General features: G+C 52.8%; 1 protein-coding gene across 1 annotated transcript; it reads right to left on the reverse strand.

Moving 5' to 3' along the window:
* Positions 1-5112: 5112 nt before the first annotated feature.
* LOC308634539 (olfactory receptor 226-like) lies at positions 5113-6069 on the reverse strand (the record flags this gene model as incomplete). The annotated part of the gene is made up of 1 exon (XM_081268398.1): positions 5113-6069. One exon carries the CDS (start codon positions 6067-6069, stop codon positions 5113-5115), a length of 957 nt encoding a protein of 318 aa, XP_081124524.1.
* Between the last annotated feature and the right edge of the window lie 11160 nt (positions 6070-17229).

The raw sequence follows: 17229 nt of genomic DNA on the forward strand, positions 1-17229 counted from the left end.
CCTATACTCCCATGCCCTGTGCCTGGAGACCTCACTGTGGGCAGGTCCTGTGCCCCCACACTGTGTGTCCTATACTCCCATGCCCTGTGCCTGGAGACGTCACTGTGGGCAGGTCCTGTGCCCCCACACTGTGTGTCCTATACTCCCATGCCCTGTGCCTGGAGACCTCACTGTGGGCAGGTCCTGTGCCCCCACACTGTGTGTCCTATACTCCCATGCCCTGTGCCTGGAGACCTCACTGTGGGCAGGTCCTGTGCCCCCACACTGTGTGTCCTATACTCCATGCCCTGTGCCTGGAGACCTCACTGTGGGCAGGTCCTGTGCCCCCACACTGTGTGTCCTATACTCCCATGCCCTGTGCCTGGAGACCTCACTGTCGGCAGGTCCTGTGCCCCCACACTGTGTGTCCTATACTCCCATGCCCTGTGCCTGGAGACCTCACTGTGGGCAGGTCCTGTGCCCCATGCCCTGTGTCCTGGCTCCCACACCCTGTGTCCTGTGCCCCATGCCCTGTGCCTGGCACACCTCACTGTGGGCAGGTCCTGTGCCCTAATGCCCTGTGCCTGGCTCCCACACCCTGTGTCCTGTGCCCCATGCCCTGTGCCTGGCACACCTCACTGTGGGCAGGTCCTGTGCCCCATGCCCTGTGTACTGGCTCCCACACCCTGTGTCCTGTGCCCCATGCCCTGTGCCTGGCACACCTCACTGTGGGCAGGTCCTGTGCCCCATGCCCTGTGTCCTGGCTCCCACACCCTGTGTCCTGTGCCCCATGCCCTGTGCCTGGCACACCTCACTGTGGGCAGGTCCTGTGCCCCCACACTGTGTGTCCTATACTCCCATGCCCTGTGCCTGGAGACCTCACTGTGGGCAGGTCCTGTGCCCCCACACTGTGTGTCCTATTCTCCCATGCCCTGTGCCTGGAGACCTCACTGTGGGCAGGTCCTGTGCCCCCACACTGTGTGTCCTATACTCCCATGCCCTGTGCCTGGAGACCTCACTGTGGGCAGGTCCTGTGCCCCCACACTGTGTGTCCTATACTCCCATGCCCTGTGCCTGGAGACCTCACTGTGGGCAGGTCCTGTGCCCCATGCCCTGTGTCCTGGCTCCCACACCCTGTGTCCTGTGCCCCATGCCCTGTGCCTGGCACACCTCACTGTGGGCAGGTCCTGTGCCCTAATGCCCTGTGCCTGGCACACCTCACTGTGGGCAGGTCCTGTGCCCTAATGCCCTGTGCCTGGCTCCCACACCCTGTGTCCTGTGCCCCATGCCCTGTGCCTGGCACACCTCACTGTGGGCAGGTCCTGTGCCCCCACACTGTGTGTCCTATACTCCCATGCCCTGTGCCTGGAGACCTCACTGTGGGCAGGTCCTGTGCCCCCACACTGTGTGTCCTATACTCCCATGCCCTGTTCCTGGAGACCTCACTGTGGGCAGGTCCTGTGCCCCCACACTGTGTGTCCTATACTCCCATGCCCTGTGCCTGGAGACCTCACTGTGGGCAGGTCCTGTGCCCCCACACTGTGTGTCCTATACTCCCATGCCCTGTGCCTGGAGACCTCACTGTGGGCAGGTCCTGTGCCCCCACACTGTGTGTCCTATACTCCCATGCCCTGTGCCTGGAGACCTCACTGTCGGCAGGTCCTGTGCCCCCACACTGTGTGTCCTTTACTCCCATGCCCTGTGCCTGGAGACCTCACTGTGGGCAGGTCCTGTGCCCCCACACTGTGTGTCTTATACTCCCATGCCCTGTGCCTGGAGACCTCACTGTGGGCAGGTCCTGTGCCCCCACACTGTGTGTCCTATTCTCCCATGCCCTGTGCCTGGAGACCTCACTGTGGGCAGGTCCTGTGCCCCCACACTGTGTGTCCTATACTCCATGCCCTGTGCCTGGAGACCTCACTGTGGGCAGGTCCTGTGCCCCATGCCCTGTGTCCTGGCTCCCACACCCTGTGTCCTGTGCCCCATGCCCTGTGCCTGGCACACCTCACTGTGGGCAGGTCCTGTGCCCCCACACTGTGTGTCCTATACTCCCATGCCCTGTGCCTGGAGACCTCACTGTGGGCAGGTCCTGTGCCCCCACACTGTGTGTCCTATACTCCCATGCCCTGTGCCTGGAGACCTCACTGTGGGCAGGTCCTGTGCCCCCACACTGTGTGTCCTATACTCCCATGCCCTGTGCCTGGAGACCTCACTGTGGGCAGGACCTGTGCCCCCACACTGTGTGTCCTATACTCCCATGCCCTGTGCCTGGAGACCTCACTGTGGGCAGGACCTGTGCCCCCACTCTGTGTGTCCTATACTCCCATGCCCTGTGCCTGGAGACCTCACTGTGGGCAGGTCCTGTGCCCCCACACTGTGTGTCCTATACTCCATGCCCTGTGCCTGGAGACCTCACTGTGGGCAGGTCCTGTGCCCCCACACTGTGTGTCCTATACTCCCATGCCCTGTGCCTGGAGACCTCACTGTGGGCAGGTCCTGTGCCCCCACACTGTGTGTCCTATACTCCCATGCCCTGTGCCTGGAGACCTCACTGTGGGCAGGACCTGTGCCCCCACACTGTGTGTCCTATACTCCCATGCCCTGTTCCTGGAGACCTCACTGTGGGCAGGTCCTGTGCCCCCACACTGTGTGTCCTATACTCCCATGCCCTGTGCCTGGAGACCTCACTGTGGGCAGGTCCTGTGCCCCCACACTGTGTGTCCTTTACTCCCATGCCCTGTGCCTGGAGACCTCACTGTGGGCAGGTCCTGTGCCCCCACACTGTGTGTCCTTTACTCCCATGCCCTGTGCCTGGAGACCTCACTGTGGGCAGGACCTGTGCCCCCACACTGTGTGTCCTATACTCCATATCCTGTGCCTGGAGACCTCACTGTGGGCAGGTCCTGTGCCCCCACACTGTGTGTCCTTTACTCCCATGCCCTGTGCCTGGAGACCTCACTGTGGGCAGGTCCTGTGCCCCCAAAGTGTGTGTCCTATACTCCCATGCTCTGTGCTTGGAGACCTCAATGTGGGCAGGACCTGTGTCCCTAGGTCCCATCCCTGGCAGACCTCAATGCAGGCACAGGGCTTCAGCTTTCAGTGATGATGCCAGGCTTTGGCCACCTGGTTAGCTGGTCTGTATAGTGTAGAACTAGGGCTGGCACTTCACATGTAATTTACTAATGAAAAGGTGCATGAGTGGAACATTTTTTTTTCTGTTTTGGTGATTGGATTGAAATCAGTGCACTCTACCACTGAGCCACATCCTCAGCCCTTTTTATTTTTTATTTTGAGACAGGATTTTCCATGTTCCCTGGGGCTGATCTTGAAATCCTCCTGCCTCAGCCATCTGGGTCACAGGATGACAGACATGTGCCACCCTGCCAGCTCCATTCTACTTTTTTAACAGATAGATTTACAGAAGTTTGATTTGGAAGTCCATCCATCTGGAAGAGAGAAGTGCTCATGATTTCTGAGTTAAGGCACCTGTGTTGGAACATTTGCTCCATTGTCAGGCTGCAGGGCCAGGCCCCCTGTGCTGGGCACATGGGGCAGTGCTCTGGGTCTCTCCTGATGCAGATGCAGAGGGGGTCCCTCAGGTCCAGCAGTGCCTGGAAGGAAGCCCTCAGGTGGTCTTGCCCAGAGTCCTGGCTGGAGTGCTTGGTTTGTTTGCCTTTGTTCCTCTCTGCCTCTGCCCTGCTCACATCTCCCCTGTTGACAAAAAGTACCCAGAGAGACCCTGAAGCCGCACACCACCCCTGGAACAGCTGGGACACCCTGGTGCATGTCCCTGCACCCCAGGCACATGTCTTGTGAGCCTCTGCTTCGGTTGGGGCCATGGTTTGCATGCTTAGGTCTGCTGTTGGTCAGCGAGGGGCCCATTCCACATAACCAAGCCCAGACTTGAGTGTCCAAGGAGGGCCCCTCCCTCTGCTGTGTGTGCTGTGAGGGTCCTGAGCACAGCACAGGACTGCCCAGTGTCCTTTGAAGGTGGATGCTCTCAAGTTTTGCCAGCACAGCTGGAATTTTCCTCTGAATCCAACATAGGCCTGGTGGCTTCTGACCACATGCAGTGTCTCTGGCTCTGGCTGGGCTGAGGGTGGCCCTGATCCTTGTGGAACCTGATTGCATGATGACATGGCTCTCACACAGCCCTCAAGCACTGGGAGGGGATCTGGAGTGTGGGCCTGATGTTGCTGCCTGAGCCTTCTTCTCGAGCCCTCAGGGGGAGCAGATGGAGGCTCCTCCAGGAGGCCGAGGGTCTGGGTTCCCCAGTCAGTCCTCTGAGCTGGGCCCAAGGTTGGCATGGGCACTGATGGTGGGTCTTGGCTGGGCTCAGGGCCCTCCGCAGATACCCACCCTTGAGTAGCTTTGAAGTATCTTTGATAGGGGACTGCTTAGGCCTCCAGGGGCTCCTCCTCTGTGCTGGTGAACAGCATGGGACGGGGGTAGGACAGGGACTGGAGAGTTGGGCTCTGGGTTTAGACCTTGGGGAGGACCTCCCAGCTCTGGCCAGTGTCCAGAGGGCTGGGTCCCAGGTACCATTTTCTGTCCCAGACTCCTTTCTTCCTCTGGCTCCTAACAGCTGGATATGGGCCATGGACAGGTCAGTCCCAGGTGGGTACTGGGTGGCTGAGCAGCTGCCATTGCTTGGTCATCCCTGTCCCACCTCCTCTGCCCTGCCCTGCTCTGAGCAGTGTGTTGCCTTCCTCAGATGTCCTCTCAAAGACCATCATGAGGCCCCAGAGGCCTGGTTGGAGGGCTGGAGGGGACTACACAGCACAGGCCCCAGGGTCCGGGTCAGTGGGGTGGGGACGGGCCTGCACTGTCTGCTGCACTCCCTGTGCAGGGTGTGCAGCCAGAAGATCTGTGCACTGAGGTTCCCACCTGCCACTTGGGGTTCCCTCTCCCCTTGGTGGGAAGGGGCTGTGATGTGTGTTGAACTCTGCCCTTGTGGGGCCCCTGGAGGGTCAGTGAGGGCTCCTGGGGTGCCTTCTGGGCATGGTGGAGGTAAAACACGTGGGGGCAGCCAGGACACAGGCCAGGGCATGAGGAGGTGCCCATACCCCTGCAGCCCCCACTGGCCCTGCTGTCTGCAGCGGCTGGGATCAAATGAAGGTGACGTGGGCCTGCCTAGGAGGGGTTCCCCAGGGCCTGGGTTGCCCTCTGCACCACCCTGCGCAGTGCCCACTTGACCTCCTGGTTCCGCAGGCAGTAGATGACTGGGTTGAGCAAAGGTGTGAGCACAGTGTACACCACGGACACCAGTTTGTTGTAGTCGAAGGAGTAGATGGCACGTGGCCGGGCATAGATAAAGAGGGAGGCTGAGTAGAAGATGACCACTACGGCCAGGTGTGAGCTGCAGGTGGAGAAGGCCTTCTGCCGGCCGCCAGGGGACGGGGTGCGCAGTACTGCACCCAGGATGGCTGAGTAGGAGAAGATGGTGAGCAGTAGTGGCCCCAGCAGGATGAGCAGTGCCAAGAGGAAGTCCACCAGCTCTGCCACGGACATGTCAGAGCAGGCAAGGTTTAGCAGCGGGGACACATCACAGAAGAAGTGGTTCATGACGTTGGGGCCGCAGAAGCCCAGCCGGGAGATGAAGAAGACCTTGCCCAGGGAGATGGTGAAGCCTGAGAGCCAGGAGCCTGCGGCCAGGAGGCTGCAGAGGCTAGGGCTCATGACGGCTGGGTAGCGCAGGGGGTTGCAGACGGCCACGTACCGGTCGTAGGCCATGACGCCCAGGAGTGTGCACTCAGTGCAGGCCAGCGCCAGGAAGAAGTACAGCTGCGCCATGCAGCCCGTGAAGGAGATGCGCCGGAACTCCGGTGCAGCCAGGCTGAACAGCATCTTGGGCACGGTGACAGAGATGTACCACACCTCCAGGAAGGACAGGTTGCTGAGAAAGAGGTACATGGGCTTGTGCAGCATGGGGCTGGTGCGGATCACGGCGATGATGACCAGGTTCTCCATGACAGTCAGCACGTAGGCCAGCAGGAACAGCAGCAGGAGGCACAGACGGAGCCCCACAGGGCCCGTGAAGCCCACCAGGATGAACTCCACCACCTCTGAGTGGTTGCCCCTTGCAGACATGGTGCCTACTGCCTCACCTGGGGGAGCAGAGATGGAGGGTAAGGGGCTAGGAGTGGTAAGAGGTTGAGCTCCCCTTGGGTGGGAGAAAGACTCATCCTTGATGTGCTCCAAGACTGGCCAAGCTCACCCTGGGCTCCGGGCCTGTTTCCTGCTGGACCGTGGAGGCCGACAGCCACCTAGCACAGACAACAGACAAGCGTCCAGGTACTGAGAGAACAGCTGAGAGAATGCCTGGCTGCAAGAACTTGCAAAAACAGTTGGACAACTGCACAGACCCCCCTCCCCGCCCCTGCCCCAGTTCCACCCCACCCCAGTCTGGCCCTCTTCCCCCTCCACATACAGCTCACACCCACTGCCCGTGGGGTGGGAGATACCTTGGCTGGGGTCATCCCAGGCCCAGGGGCTGGTGGGCAGGGCTGTCAGAATCAGGAAGGAGGACCTGGGGCTGTCTCAACACTATCAGGCAGACCCCAGGAAAGGTGGCAGGAAGGAGGCCTGGGGACGGCAGAGGAGTCGTGGGTTCAATGGGCAGGTGAGTGGCACTGGGCGAGATGGTAAGGGCCAGGGCCTACCCAGAGTCCTCGTCTGCAGAAGCTCCCCAGGGATTAAGAGGGTCCAACCCCACCCCTGGTGCTGCTGGCACCATAGGCTCTGCAGAGGGAGGTTGACCTTAAAGGAGTGGAGCCCAGAGCAGAGGTTGTCCTTGCCCCCATTGTGGAGGGAGCCTTGTCCCCAGCCAGGTCTCCCCAGACATGGCTGAGCTGCCCAGCTCAAAGTCAATCTGCCCTGTGGAGCGGGGTGGGGTTTTGCTGCTTACCTGGCGTCCTCAAGCCTAACCTCAGAGCAAAGCTCAGCAGTTTGCTGCACAAGCTGGTGTTTCCTGAACACACCTGGGCAGGCACAGCTGAGGAAACTCCAGACTTCTCCACCCTGCACTATCTGTGCTGCCCTCAGCTGAGGTGGCTGGCGACCCACCCAGAAGGCAGTGTCCACCGGCTCCACAGCTGTCCAGGAGTCCCAGGCTTCTCCTGTCCTAGGCTGTAGGGGCCTCTGATGCTGGTCAGTGAGCGGAGGAATCAATGGGTGCCTGCTCTGTGCTCCCTGGCCCCAGCAGCAACTTAGACCAAGATCCCTGTAGGGCAGCCCTCCTGTTTGGTGCCCATCCCGTGCCTGCTGTTGGCTGCCCAGATGCCCCCTCTCCCTCTCCAGGCCCTGTGTGTCCCCCCCAACCCCAGCATGCTGCTTGGGGCCTGGGAAGACCTACAGGAAAGGACTAGAGAGGCAGCAGAGCTCTGGGCATGGGCTCTGGGCAGCAGCTGGGTTCAAATTTCCCCCTGTCCTTAGCCTGTGATCTTGGATAGAACAGTCTGTGGCCGTGATGTGAGCCCTGGCAGGGCTCCACTTGGCTACAGGGACAGGCCACAGCCGGCTGCCCCGGCTGCTCACAGGGTCGGAGGGCAGGCCGTAAGGACAGGGCAGCCTGCAGGTGGCATTTCTTCTGCCCCATGGAGTGGGAGCAGTCTGGAAGCTCTGCAGGTGCCAAGCCCTGGGCGGACACGGCAGGATGTGCCCACTCTGAGCACCTGGGGACCGTTAGGGGTGCAGTGCTGCAAGAGGGTCTGGTTAGGCCTGAGTAGGGTCAGCCCTGGTGTGCCGAGGCCTCCCTTTGTACAGCCAGATCCTATGCTGCTATCTCTGAGTGGCCTGTCTAGGAGCTGGGCTGGGCATTGACATGGCTCTTGTGGCTCATGACAACCCGCTTCCACTCAGATCTGCCACCTGTCAGCTGAGGGCTTGGGACAAATACCTGCCTCCTCCAGTCGTCTCTGAAGGATGGAGGAAGTGTCACTTTGGTAGAGCTGTGGTTAGGGCTAGCAGCAGGTTGGCTCTCCTCATGCAAACTTGTGGACACAAACCAGAAGGTCCTGGCACTGCTGCCGGTGACCCCAGAGCGGCTGGGTCTGCTCCAGGGGAGTGTCACATCCTAAACTTGGAGACCCTGGGGACAAGCTCCAAGATACTCACACGCAGTACACACGCTGCACAAACCCCCAATATGCTCACCCAACATATGCACCCCAACTCAACACAGGGGTCAAATAACCTCATTCCCCACACTCAGATTCACTCACCATGTAGCCAGGTACCCACATAAGCATCATGCCCACATCCAGGCCACATACACTTGCCCTTGGCACCAGCCTCACGCAGGCAGCAGGCTCCTGCTGGGTAGACAAACAAGCTCCTCAAACAGAACCAGCCTGGGCACATGCGGGTGTCCCTGGACCCTGGTGCACAGGAGATACACACTGAGTTCAGCCTCTGGAGCCCCCACTCTTCCACAGAAGCAGGTAGGAAGATGCAGCTGTGGAACAGGGATAACCATGAAGCCACAGACACATCGACCTCTATGCTGACACCCGCCCAAGAGAAACATGCTTGCCAGCAGACCCCTACAGGCTGCCTGCCAGCAAAGCCACAGCACAGGCACACATGGGCGTGCTCAGGAGCATTGAGGTACATAGGAATGAGCAGGCTCACACAGGTATAGACACCTGTACAGGTGTGCAAACAGGTGAGCACACAGATGCACACTCAGACATACTTGGGCACATATGCAGGCATACACAGGTGCATACAAAAGCACATGGGCACACGCAGGCTCACGCAGGTGCACACAGTGCATGCAAATGCACACAGGTACATGCAGGTGCATGCACAGGTGCATACACAGATACACACATAGACACATGCACATGCAAGTGTGTACAGGTGCACGTAGGTGCATACACAGATGTGCCCACAGGCACTTGAAGGTGCATAAACAGGTGCACACACAAGTGTGCATACAGTCTCATGCAAGCACACACAGGTGTGCACACAAGCACACTCATGACACAAGCACTAGAACCCCTCATGTCTCACCTGTGCAGAGGCTGGTGAGGTTTTAGACGCGGATCTGGGTTTGAGCCCACCTGTGCCCCACTAGCTCTGCTCTGCCTGCCAGCTCACTTCTATACCTGTGAAGGGACTGGGGCTTAACTGTCCTTCCCGGGCTTTCCTTTCCATGCTGCTTGATGTTTAGGGACCCAGCAGACTTGCTTCCTCACCTTGACCTTGAGGACCTAGGGATTCAGTGTGAGAAGTGGTAGTGGTGGTTCTGAGGGAGTGAGGACCAGGGCTAGGCAAGGCTGACCAGGGGCCAACCACAGAGGACCTCTTACTCTCACTGAAGCCACCTGGATCTCCCCAGTCCACAGGAATCCCCAGAAAATGAGGAAAGTGGTGTTTGCTCTTGGATGTAGCACAGTCTCCCTGTGACCATCAGAGTCTGTTCCAAAAAGATCAGAGTTTGGGGAGTGCAGACCTAGAGGTGACTCCCCCCACAATAAAAGAGACTTGTCCATGTCAGATGAGGATGGACGGCAGAGACTGAAGCAGGTGCCTCTTCCTGTGTTCTGCTACTCCACACGTTGGGACTGGTACAAGAGTTCCTGTGCTGGGCAGGCCTGCAAACACTGTCCTCAGCCTGGAGAGGGCAGCCAGCCTGCCCCCCTCAGCCAGAGTGTGCATCCAAAGAATAAGCTGGCTGTGTACATGGAAAGCCCTCCTCTGCCCTGGCACAATCCCTTCCTCCAAGAACTCACAGGAGAGAGAAGCTGACTAGGCGGGGCTGGAGCTTGTGAAGGGAGTGGAGGCCACTCCTTACCCAATCCCCAGGTGACACATGGAAGGTCCTTCTTCCCTCTTCCCCTTCCCCTGTGACCATGTCTATTAGATTGGCTAGATCAGGGCAGATGGACACCTGCTCCCAATACTACTGTCCTGGCAGGACACAGCTGTGGGCCCCATCAGTCCTCTCATCCCCAGCAGGGGCCTGAGGAACAAACCCTTGGGTCCCTGGGCCCCCTGCCCACCCAGGCCCGGAGCTGTGGGTGCAGCTCCAGACTTATGCCGGCTTGTTCAGAGCAGTCCCACCTCATCCTCACCCTCCTATCCCTCCTTTCACTTTGAGGGACACGGGATGGGTTGAACTGTGAAGCGGGTACAGGTGCCAGGACTCTCTGTCCTAGGCACTGAGACTGCAGGAGGACCACAGTCCCGGGCTCTGTCCTTTTTTGTTGACTGTCTGCTGGAAGCCCAGGGCATCCAGGGTTAGCAGATGCCCTCTCTGAGTGCTCCCACTGGGTGGGCCTGGACTGATGCTCTGGGCTGGGGTGGTCCTTGGGTGGGGGAGAAAGTGTAGTTGGAGGTGAGGGAAAGGTGCAAGGGCCTAATAGGGATTCAGCTCCAAGTTGTGGCTGGTGGCTAGGACTGCTGACCAGTCCCTTGGAAGTGGGCAAGGGACTTGCAGTACACAGAGCTGAACTGGGTGCTGCCTTGCTGCAGCCCAGACCTTGGGGATACCTGGGGCCAGCACAGTGGTTTTATGATGTCCTGCTCCAGAATTACCTGACAAGTGCCAGACTCATCACTCCTCGGCCATGTCTGGGGGCTCCTCCTTTGTTGGGGTGGATACTGAACCCTGCCATGACCCCAGCTCTGCAGGGGCTCAGGTGTGGGAGGAGACACAGTGGGCTCATGAAGGGCAGCTCTGTGGCGCGTGAGGGGCAGACCCCATGCAGAGGTGCAGAGGGGCCTGCAGCACCACACCCACCGCTCGCTCTCCCACTAAGCTTCAGCCCCTTCTCAGAAGCAAGCCGCAGGGCAGGGTTCGACTTCCTGCTACACACCTCCTGGGCCTCCCCCAGCTGTGCTTTGCTCTGGGCTGTCCCCAACACCCAAGGAGGCTTCCTCTGGCCTCCAACCTCTTTCTCTCCTGGCTTCTGAAGTCAGTGAGGAAATGAATCTAGTCTCCTCTCCCATGAACTGAAGGCTGGGAGGCCCTGGTCTGTGCTGCCTTCTCCCTGTCTCCCTCTGCCCTGTGTCCTGTCCACATTCACAGGCCCACTCAACTCCACCACAGGGACCCCTCTTCCCCCGGGACGCAGGAACTGGCCTGCCTTCTGCTGCTGCCCATGTCCCCTTGGGCCACTCTCTGAGAAGTCCCCATGGGACTTCTATCCCCATGGGTCAGATAGGAGCAGCACCTCTGCCTCCAGCTCCTGTGTCCTGAGGGCTGCTCCTGTGGACCCCTCCTGCATTTGGATGTATGTCTTCTGGCTGGGTCTTCTGGCCCAAAGAGGTGCATTCCAGTCACTTCTGCCCTTCAGCATCTCTCGTTTTCTGCACGAAGGCCTTCCACATCTTTCATTGGTTAATTCCTAGATCTTTGACATTTTCGCTGCTTTTCTAAGTGGGACTACTTGAGAGAATTCATTTTCTGTTTGTTGCTGGGGTAGAAGCAGAATTGACTCTGGTCTATGGCTGCGTGTAGTAGATTTGCTGAGTGTCCTTGAGGTTCCTGCTTTTCAACCTCTGGCCTCTTTTGACTTATGTCCCTACCTGTCACCACCTCCACCGTGCAGTCACTCAGATGTGGTGAGGGGAGAAAGTAGGACATTTACTCATGTGTGTTGACTGATAAGCCTCAGGTGGAGGAAGTTCCCTCCTGTCTCTATTTTGCAAAGAGGTGGCTATTTATCTATTATCATAAATGGGCATTGCATTTTATACAGATGTTTTCCTTTTCATAAGATGGTGATGTGGTTTTTCATCCTTGGTTTATCCATGTGGCAGGTTAGATGGCCTCTTACATTAGGTTTTCCTAAGTGCAGCTTGGGACACTGGCCGTGGGCTGCACACATTGCTGGCTCTGCCTGTTCTGGGTATAGAGTTTTCTTTGTGGGAAGTCTCTCTTTAAAATGCTTTATGGAGGCCTATTTGACACACAATAAGCTGCATGTGCTCTGAGTGCACAATTTGATGAGTTTGGATATTTGAATACACCAGGAAACCACAGCAATCAAGATAGGGAGTTTCCCATCAGCCCAGCACTCCACATCCTGCCCTGCAGGAAGCCACCCTGTGCTTTCCGGCCTAGATCAGCTTGCATTTCCTAGAACCTGTGTAAGTGAGTCCCGGTGCACGCCCTGGGCCTGAGTCTGACAGGTGCTCTCCTTGCTCCTCCTGATCTGCATCCCTCTGCTGGGGCCCCTGAGCTGTCTGCACTTGCCTGCCATGGGCATTCGGGCTGTGCAGCTGTTGGGATGTTGAGCACTGAGAGTGGTCATGTATATGCCTTTTCATAAATAGATGTTTTAATTTCTGTAGGTACATGTCTGGGAGTAAAACCCCGAGTCCAGTGCGGTGTGTTTGGCTCACTGCCAGGTTCCAGACTGTTCCTAAGTGTCTTGGTATTGGAGTTGCAGCCGCCAGGCCCTCTCCATTCCTTGCTGTGTCAGCCTCCCCATTTTAGCCACTCAAAGAGGCGTGGAGTGGCTGTAATTCTCATTTCCCTAAAGACTAGTGGCATCTTCCCCATGTATTTGCCATCTGCACATCTTCTTTAATGAAGTAAAAACATTTTACCTATTATTTTATTGGGTTGTTGGTTTTTATATTGTTGAGTTTGAGTGTCCTCTATATCTTCTGAATATGCTTTGCAAATATTTTCCCCAGTCTAGAGCTGGTCTTTTTGTTTTCTTGACAGGCTATTTCAAGGAGAAAGCTTTAATTTTGATGAAGTTCAATTCCTTGATTTTTATTTCACATTTTTTGGTGCCATATCCAAGCAATCTTTGCATTATTCAAAGCCACGAAGATTTCCTCCCATACTTTCTTTGAGAAGTTTCATAATTCTAAGTTTTTACACGTAGGTTTATGAAGCTTGTGGAGTTAATTTTTGTACCTGGTGAGGTGTGGCTCAAAGCTGGGTGTTCTCTGACTGAATTGCCTTTGTGTCTTTCACAAAAATCAGTTTCCATGTTTCTGTGAGTCCTTTGGCCTGTTTAGTTACATTGGTCCATTTGCCTGTCTTGATATCAACTCCATACTTTCTTGGCAGATCTTTAACTGGTGGTGGAAGACCTTGAGGTTGGTTACTCTTATTCAGCTTCATTTTGGCTGCTCTAGGTCCTTTGAAGTTCCATGTGGATTTTGGGTTTTGGTTGTGATTGCATTAAATCTGTGGATGGGTTTGGTGAGAACTGGTGTTGGTAACAGGCCCTGGTGTGGGCGCCATCCTCTTGCTTGCCCAGGTCCTTCGCTGGCCCCATAATCCTGACATACTCAGGGTACAGACCTTTCACACCTTGTGGCAATGTATGTCCAAGTAGTTTGCATTTTGGTGATGGGAATGGTACTTTCAAATTTTAACTTGTGACTGTCTTTGCTCCTGGGTTAGAAGTAGGACTGATTCTGTAAGTTGACCTCATGCCACCTCATGCTGTTGAACACCTTCTTAGTTGGAAACATTAAGTGGGAACATAGAAGACAAAGAAAGATCTACAGCAAACTTCCAGAGCTGAATGTCCGAGATGAGGTTACTCAGGGTGGGAACATGTGCTTAGCAGATGCACTAAGTAATGACAAGAAAAGATGAACACAGTGGGCCAGGACAGGGAGGGCTTGGGAATTGAATCTAGAAAAGCACCAAGCAGAAATCTTAAAACTTTAAAAATAACATCTGCTATTAAAATTGTTGGACTGATTAATATGAGGAGGACATGAGCAGGAGGTGCATCATAAATGCTGTTGCTGAATTCCCAGCATATTGAGGTGAGTTAGGAATGTCTGTAATAAGGAAAGACAAGCAGTGGTCGCTGAAAAAAATACATGGTTAACCCAATGGGAGTAAGGAAGATAGGAGCAAAGAGCAGTCCTGCGCTGAACACACAACTGTGTGGCAGACCGAGAAGCGTAGACCCAGCCATGTCCACTAACAGGGGAGCAGGATTAGACAAAAGACATCCATGTTCATGGACTGGAAGAATTAATATCATTAAAATATCTACATCACCCCAAGTGATCTACAGGTTCAGTGAATCTCTATTAAAATACCAATGGTATTCTTCACACAAACAGAAAAGAGATTCCAATATGGAACCATAAGAGGCTGTAGATTGCCAAAGCAATCCTGAGCAAAAGGAACAAAGCTGGAGGCACCACACCACCTGCCTTCAAAATATATTACAAAGCAACAGTAACAGAACATCCTGGTATGGGCATGAAAACCGACACATCCTGGAGAACAGAGCAGCGATAAAGCCACATATTTGCAGCTAAGTGATCTTTGATGGAGGTGCCAAGGCCACATTTATTATTTCCTTTCAATAAATGATCTTGGGAAAACTGGATATCCACCTGCAGAAGAATGAATAAATGTAAGATCCCAAACTCTGAAACTCCTGAAGCAAACAGAGGGGAAATACTTCCTGGCCTTGTTTTGGACAATGATTTTTGGCTATGACCTCAAAGGAAAAGGCAACCAGATCTCAGACAGACAAATGGGAGTATACCAATTGACTTGGTCTGCCAACAGTAAGCTATCAACAGTGCAAAGAGACAATATTCAGAATTCAAAACATTATTTGTAAACTATATATTTAATAAGGGGTTAATGTCTAGAACTGGCAAGAAACTCAAGCATCTCAATATCAAGAAAACAAATAACTCTATTAGAAATTGGTAAAAGATCTGAATAGATGCTTCTCTAAAGAAGAAACACGAATGACCAAAAGTTACATATTAAAAAAGCTCAATATCATTAATTGTCAGGGGAATGCAAATCAAAACCACAATGAGATACCAATTGAAGTATGCTTATTTCAATTAATTCTGAATATTCTATCTTCTTTGCCATCTGATATAATTTTTAATTGTGTGATACTTCAATGCCTGCACACTCATGTGATGATAAGATCAAGGTTGTCAATATGTCACTCTCTTGAACATTTAGACTTTTCTGCTCTGTTCATAGTTGCTTATGTGCTTTGTGGTGGTGTAGCTCAATGCTTGTATGCAGTATGCAGTAATAAAATCAGGACAAGTGACATTTCTATCTCCTTAAAAATGCTACAATCAGCATGTCAGTGTCTACAGAGGATCTTCTGGAACCCGGACTGGATGACCCCGTCACCTGGGGAGAAGACATCATCTTCCCGTCTTTCAGCATGGGTCTTCTCACTTATGTAGACATTCCTTGATTGATTTCACCAATGATCTGTGGTTCTCAGTATGTAATCCTGCACTTGTGTTGTTAGATCTATCCCTCACTAGTAAATTTTTAACTAATATTGTGAATGATATTTAAAGAAATTGCTAAATTCCAATTATTCACTGCTAGTATACAGAAGTCCAATTTCTTTTTGTGTTTTTATTTTTGTATTCTGACCTTAATAAATTTAGTTATTAATTCCCAGGTCTTTTCTGTAGATTCCTTGATATTTTCCACCTAGATGATTATTTGACCTGGGAATAAAATGTTTTATTCCTTCCTTTTTAATCTATAATCTTTCTTCTTTTTTTTCCTGCCTATGCACTAAGACTTCCATTAAAATGTTGAGAAGAGCAAGGAGGAGACCCTTCCTGTGTTCCTTAGTTTGTGGGAGAAGCACTCAATCTCACCATTAAGGGTAATCTTGGCTGAGATGTTTAGTCCCTTGAAGGTAGCTATTCCCTTCTGTATCCAGGGTACCGACAGCTTTTATCTTCAATGGAAGACCCATTTATCAAGTGCGTTTCCAACACCCTGGAGATGATCATCTGCTGCTGCTTTTTCAGTCATGTGATCATTACATCAATTAATTTTCTGTGTTGTGCAGCTTCTCATTCCTGGGATAGATTTAACTTGGTTGTACTGTCATTTATTTACTTAGCAGACTTACTGCTCTGTAAGTTATACAGCATAAAAAAACCACCCAGTGAATGGCTTTAAAAACAAGTTTTTTTGAGTTGTAAATCTGCAACCTCAATCTAGTTTTAGAACATTTTCATCATGCCTGCATTTTTCATGTGTTGCTAAATTTGGTTAATATTTTGTCAAGATGTTTACGTCTTTGTGCAGGAGATAATATTGGTCTGCAATGTTTCTTGCAATATTTTTCCTTGTTTTAGTATCAGGTAATGATGACTCAGAGTATGCTGAGAATTGCTAAATTAGTTCCTCTTTCTAGAATACTCTGTATATTCTTAAAATCATTAAAATACTCTTAAGTATTTGGTGGAATTCCTCAGTAAGATGTTCTGGGCCATGAATTTTCAGTTTGGAAGTTTTTTTTAAAAAATATTTTTAGTTGTAGCTCGACACAATAACTTTATTTTGTTTATTTATTTTTATGTGGGCTGAGGATAAAACCCAGTGGCTCAAACATGCTAGGCAAGCACTGTACCACTGAGCCACAACTCCTTGCCCAGTTTGGAAGGTTTCAGACTAGGGATTCGAGTTCTCCAGTAGACACAGCATATTCGGGTACTTGGTGTCTTTGTCAGGGACTTTGGTCAGCTGCCTTTCAAGGACTTGGTCAGCTTCCTCTCCACTCACAGATTGATGGGCAGACGGCTGCGTCCATGTTTTCCTTATTATCTAGTAAGCATCCAGAGTCTTCAGTGGTTCCAGATCCTTGATTCTTGATGTTGGTGATTTGTGTCTTCTCTCTTCTTCCGTCCAACATTCTGGCTAAACTGTATATCCAGTTGGTTGATCTCAAAGAGCCCACTATCAGGATCATCAATTCTCTCCTTTCTATAATTTCTATTTTGCTGATTTCTGCTCTGATGTTTATTTTCTTCTGCTTCTTCTTTTCTCCAGTTCCCTAAGGGAAAACTTAAATTATTGATTTTAGAGCTTCCTTCTTTTTGAGTAGAAGAATTTAATGCTACTAGTTTCCCACTAATTCCAGTTTAGTTGCATCTCACAAATCTCCATATGCTGTATTTTCATTTTTATTTTGTTCAAAAGGTTTTCTGATTTCCCTTCAGGCTTTATTTTGTCCCATGGATTATTTTGAAATGTGTGGTTTAATTTTCAAATATTTGGGAACTACCTAAATAAATATGGTGTTGATTTTAAGTTCAATTATAATAGAATCAGAGAGCATATTTCATGTGATTTCTATTCTTTTAAGTTTCCCAAGACTTATTTTATGGCTTAGAGTCTGCTCTATACTTGTGTTTTTTCATGCTGAAAGAAGGGATATGAGGTCCTTTCAGGACACTTCATCCTCTTAGAAGGGACCCTTTGCCACATCCTCCTGCCCTGGCCTGTGTCTGCGGCTCCTG

The sequence above is a fragment of the Spermophilus citellus genome, assembly GCF_964194105.1.
Source record: "Spermophilus citellus genome assembly, chromosome: 15".
In the NCBI taxonomy this organism is placed as follows: domain Eukaryota; kingdom Metazoa; phylum Chordata; class Mammalia; order Rodentia; family Sciuridae; genus Spermophilus; species Spermophilus citellus.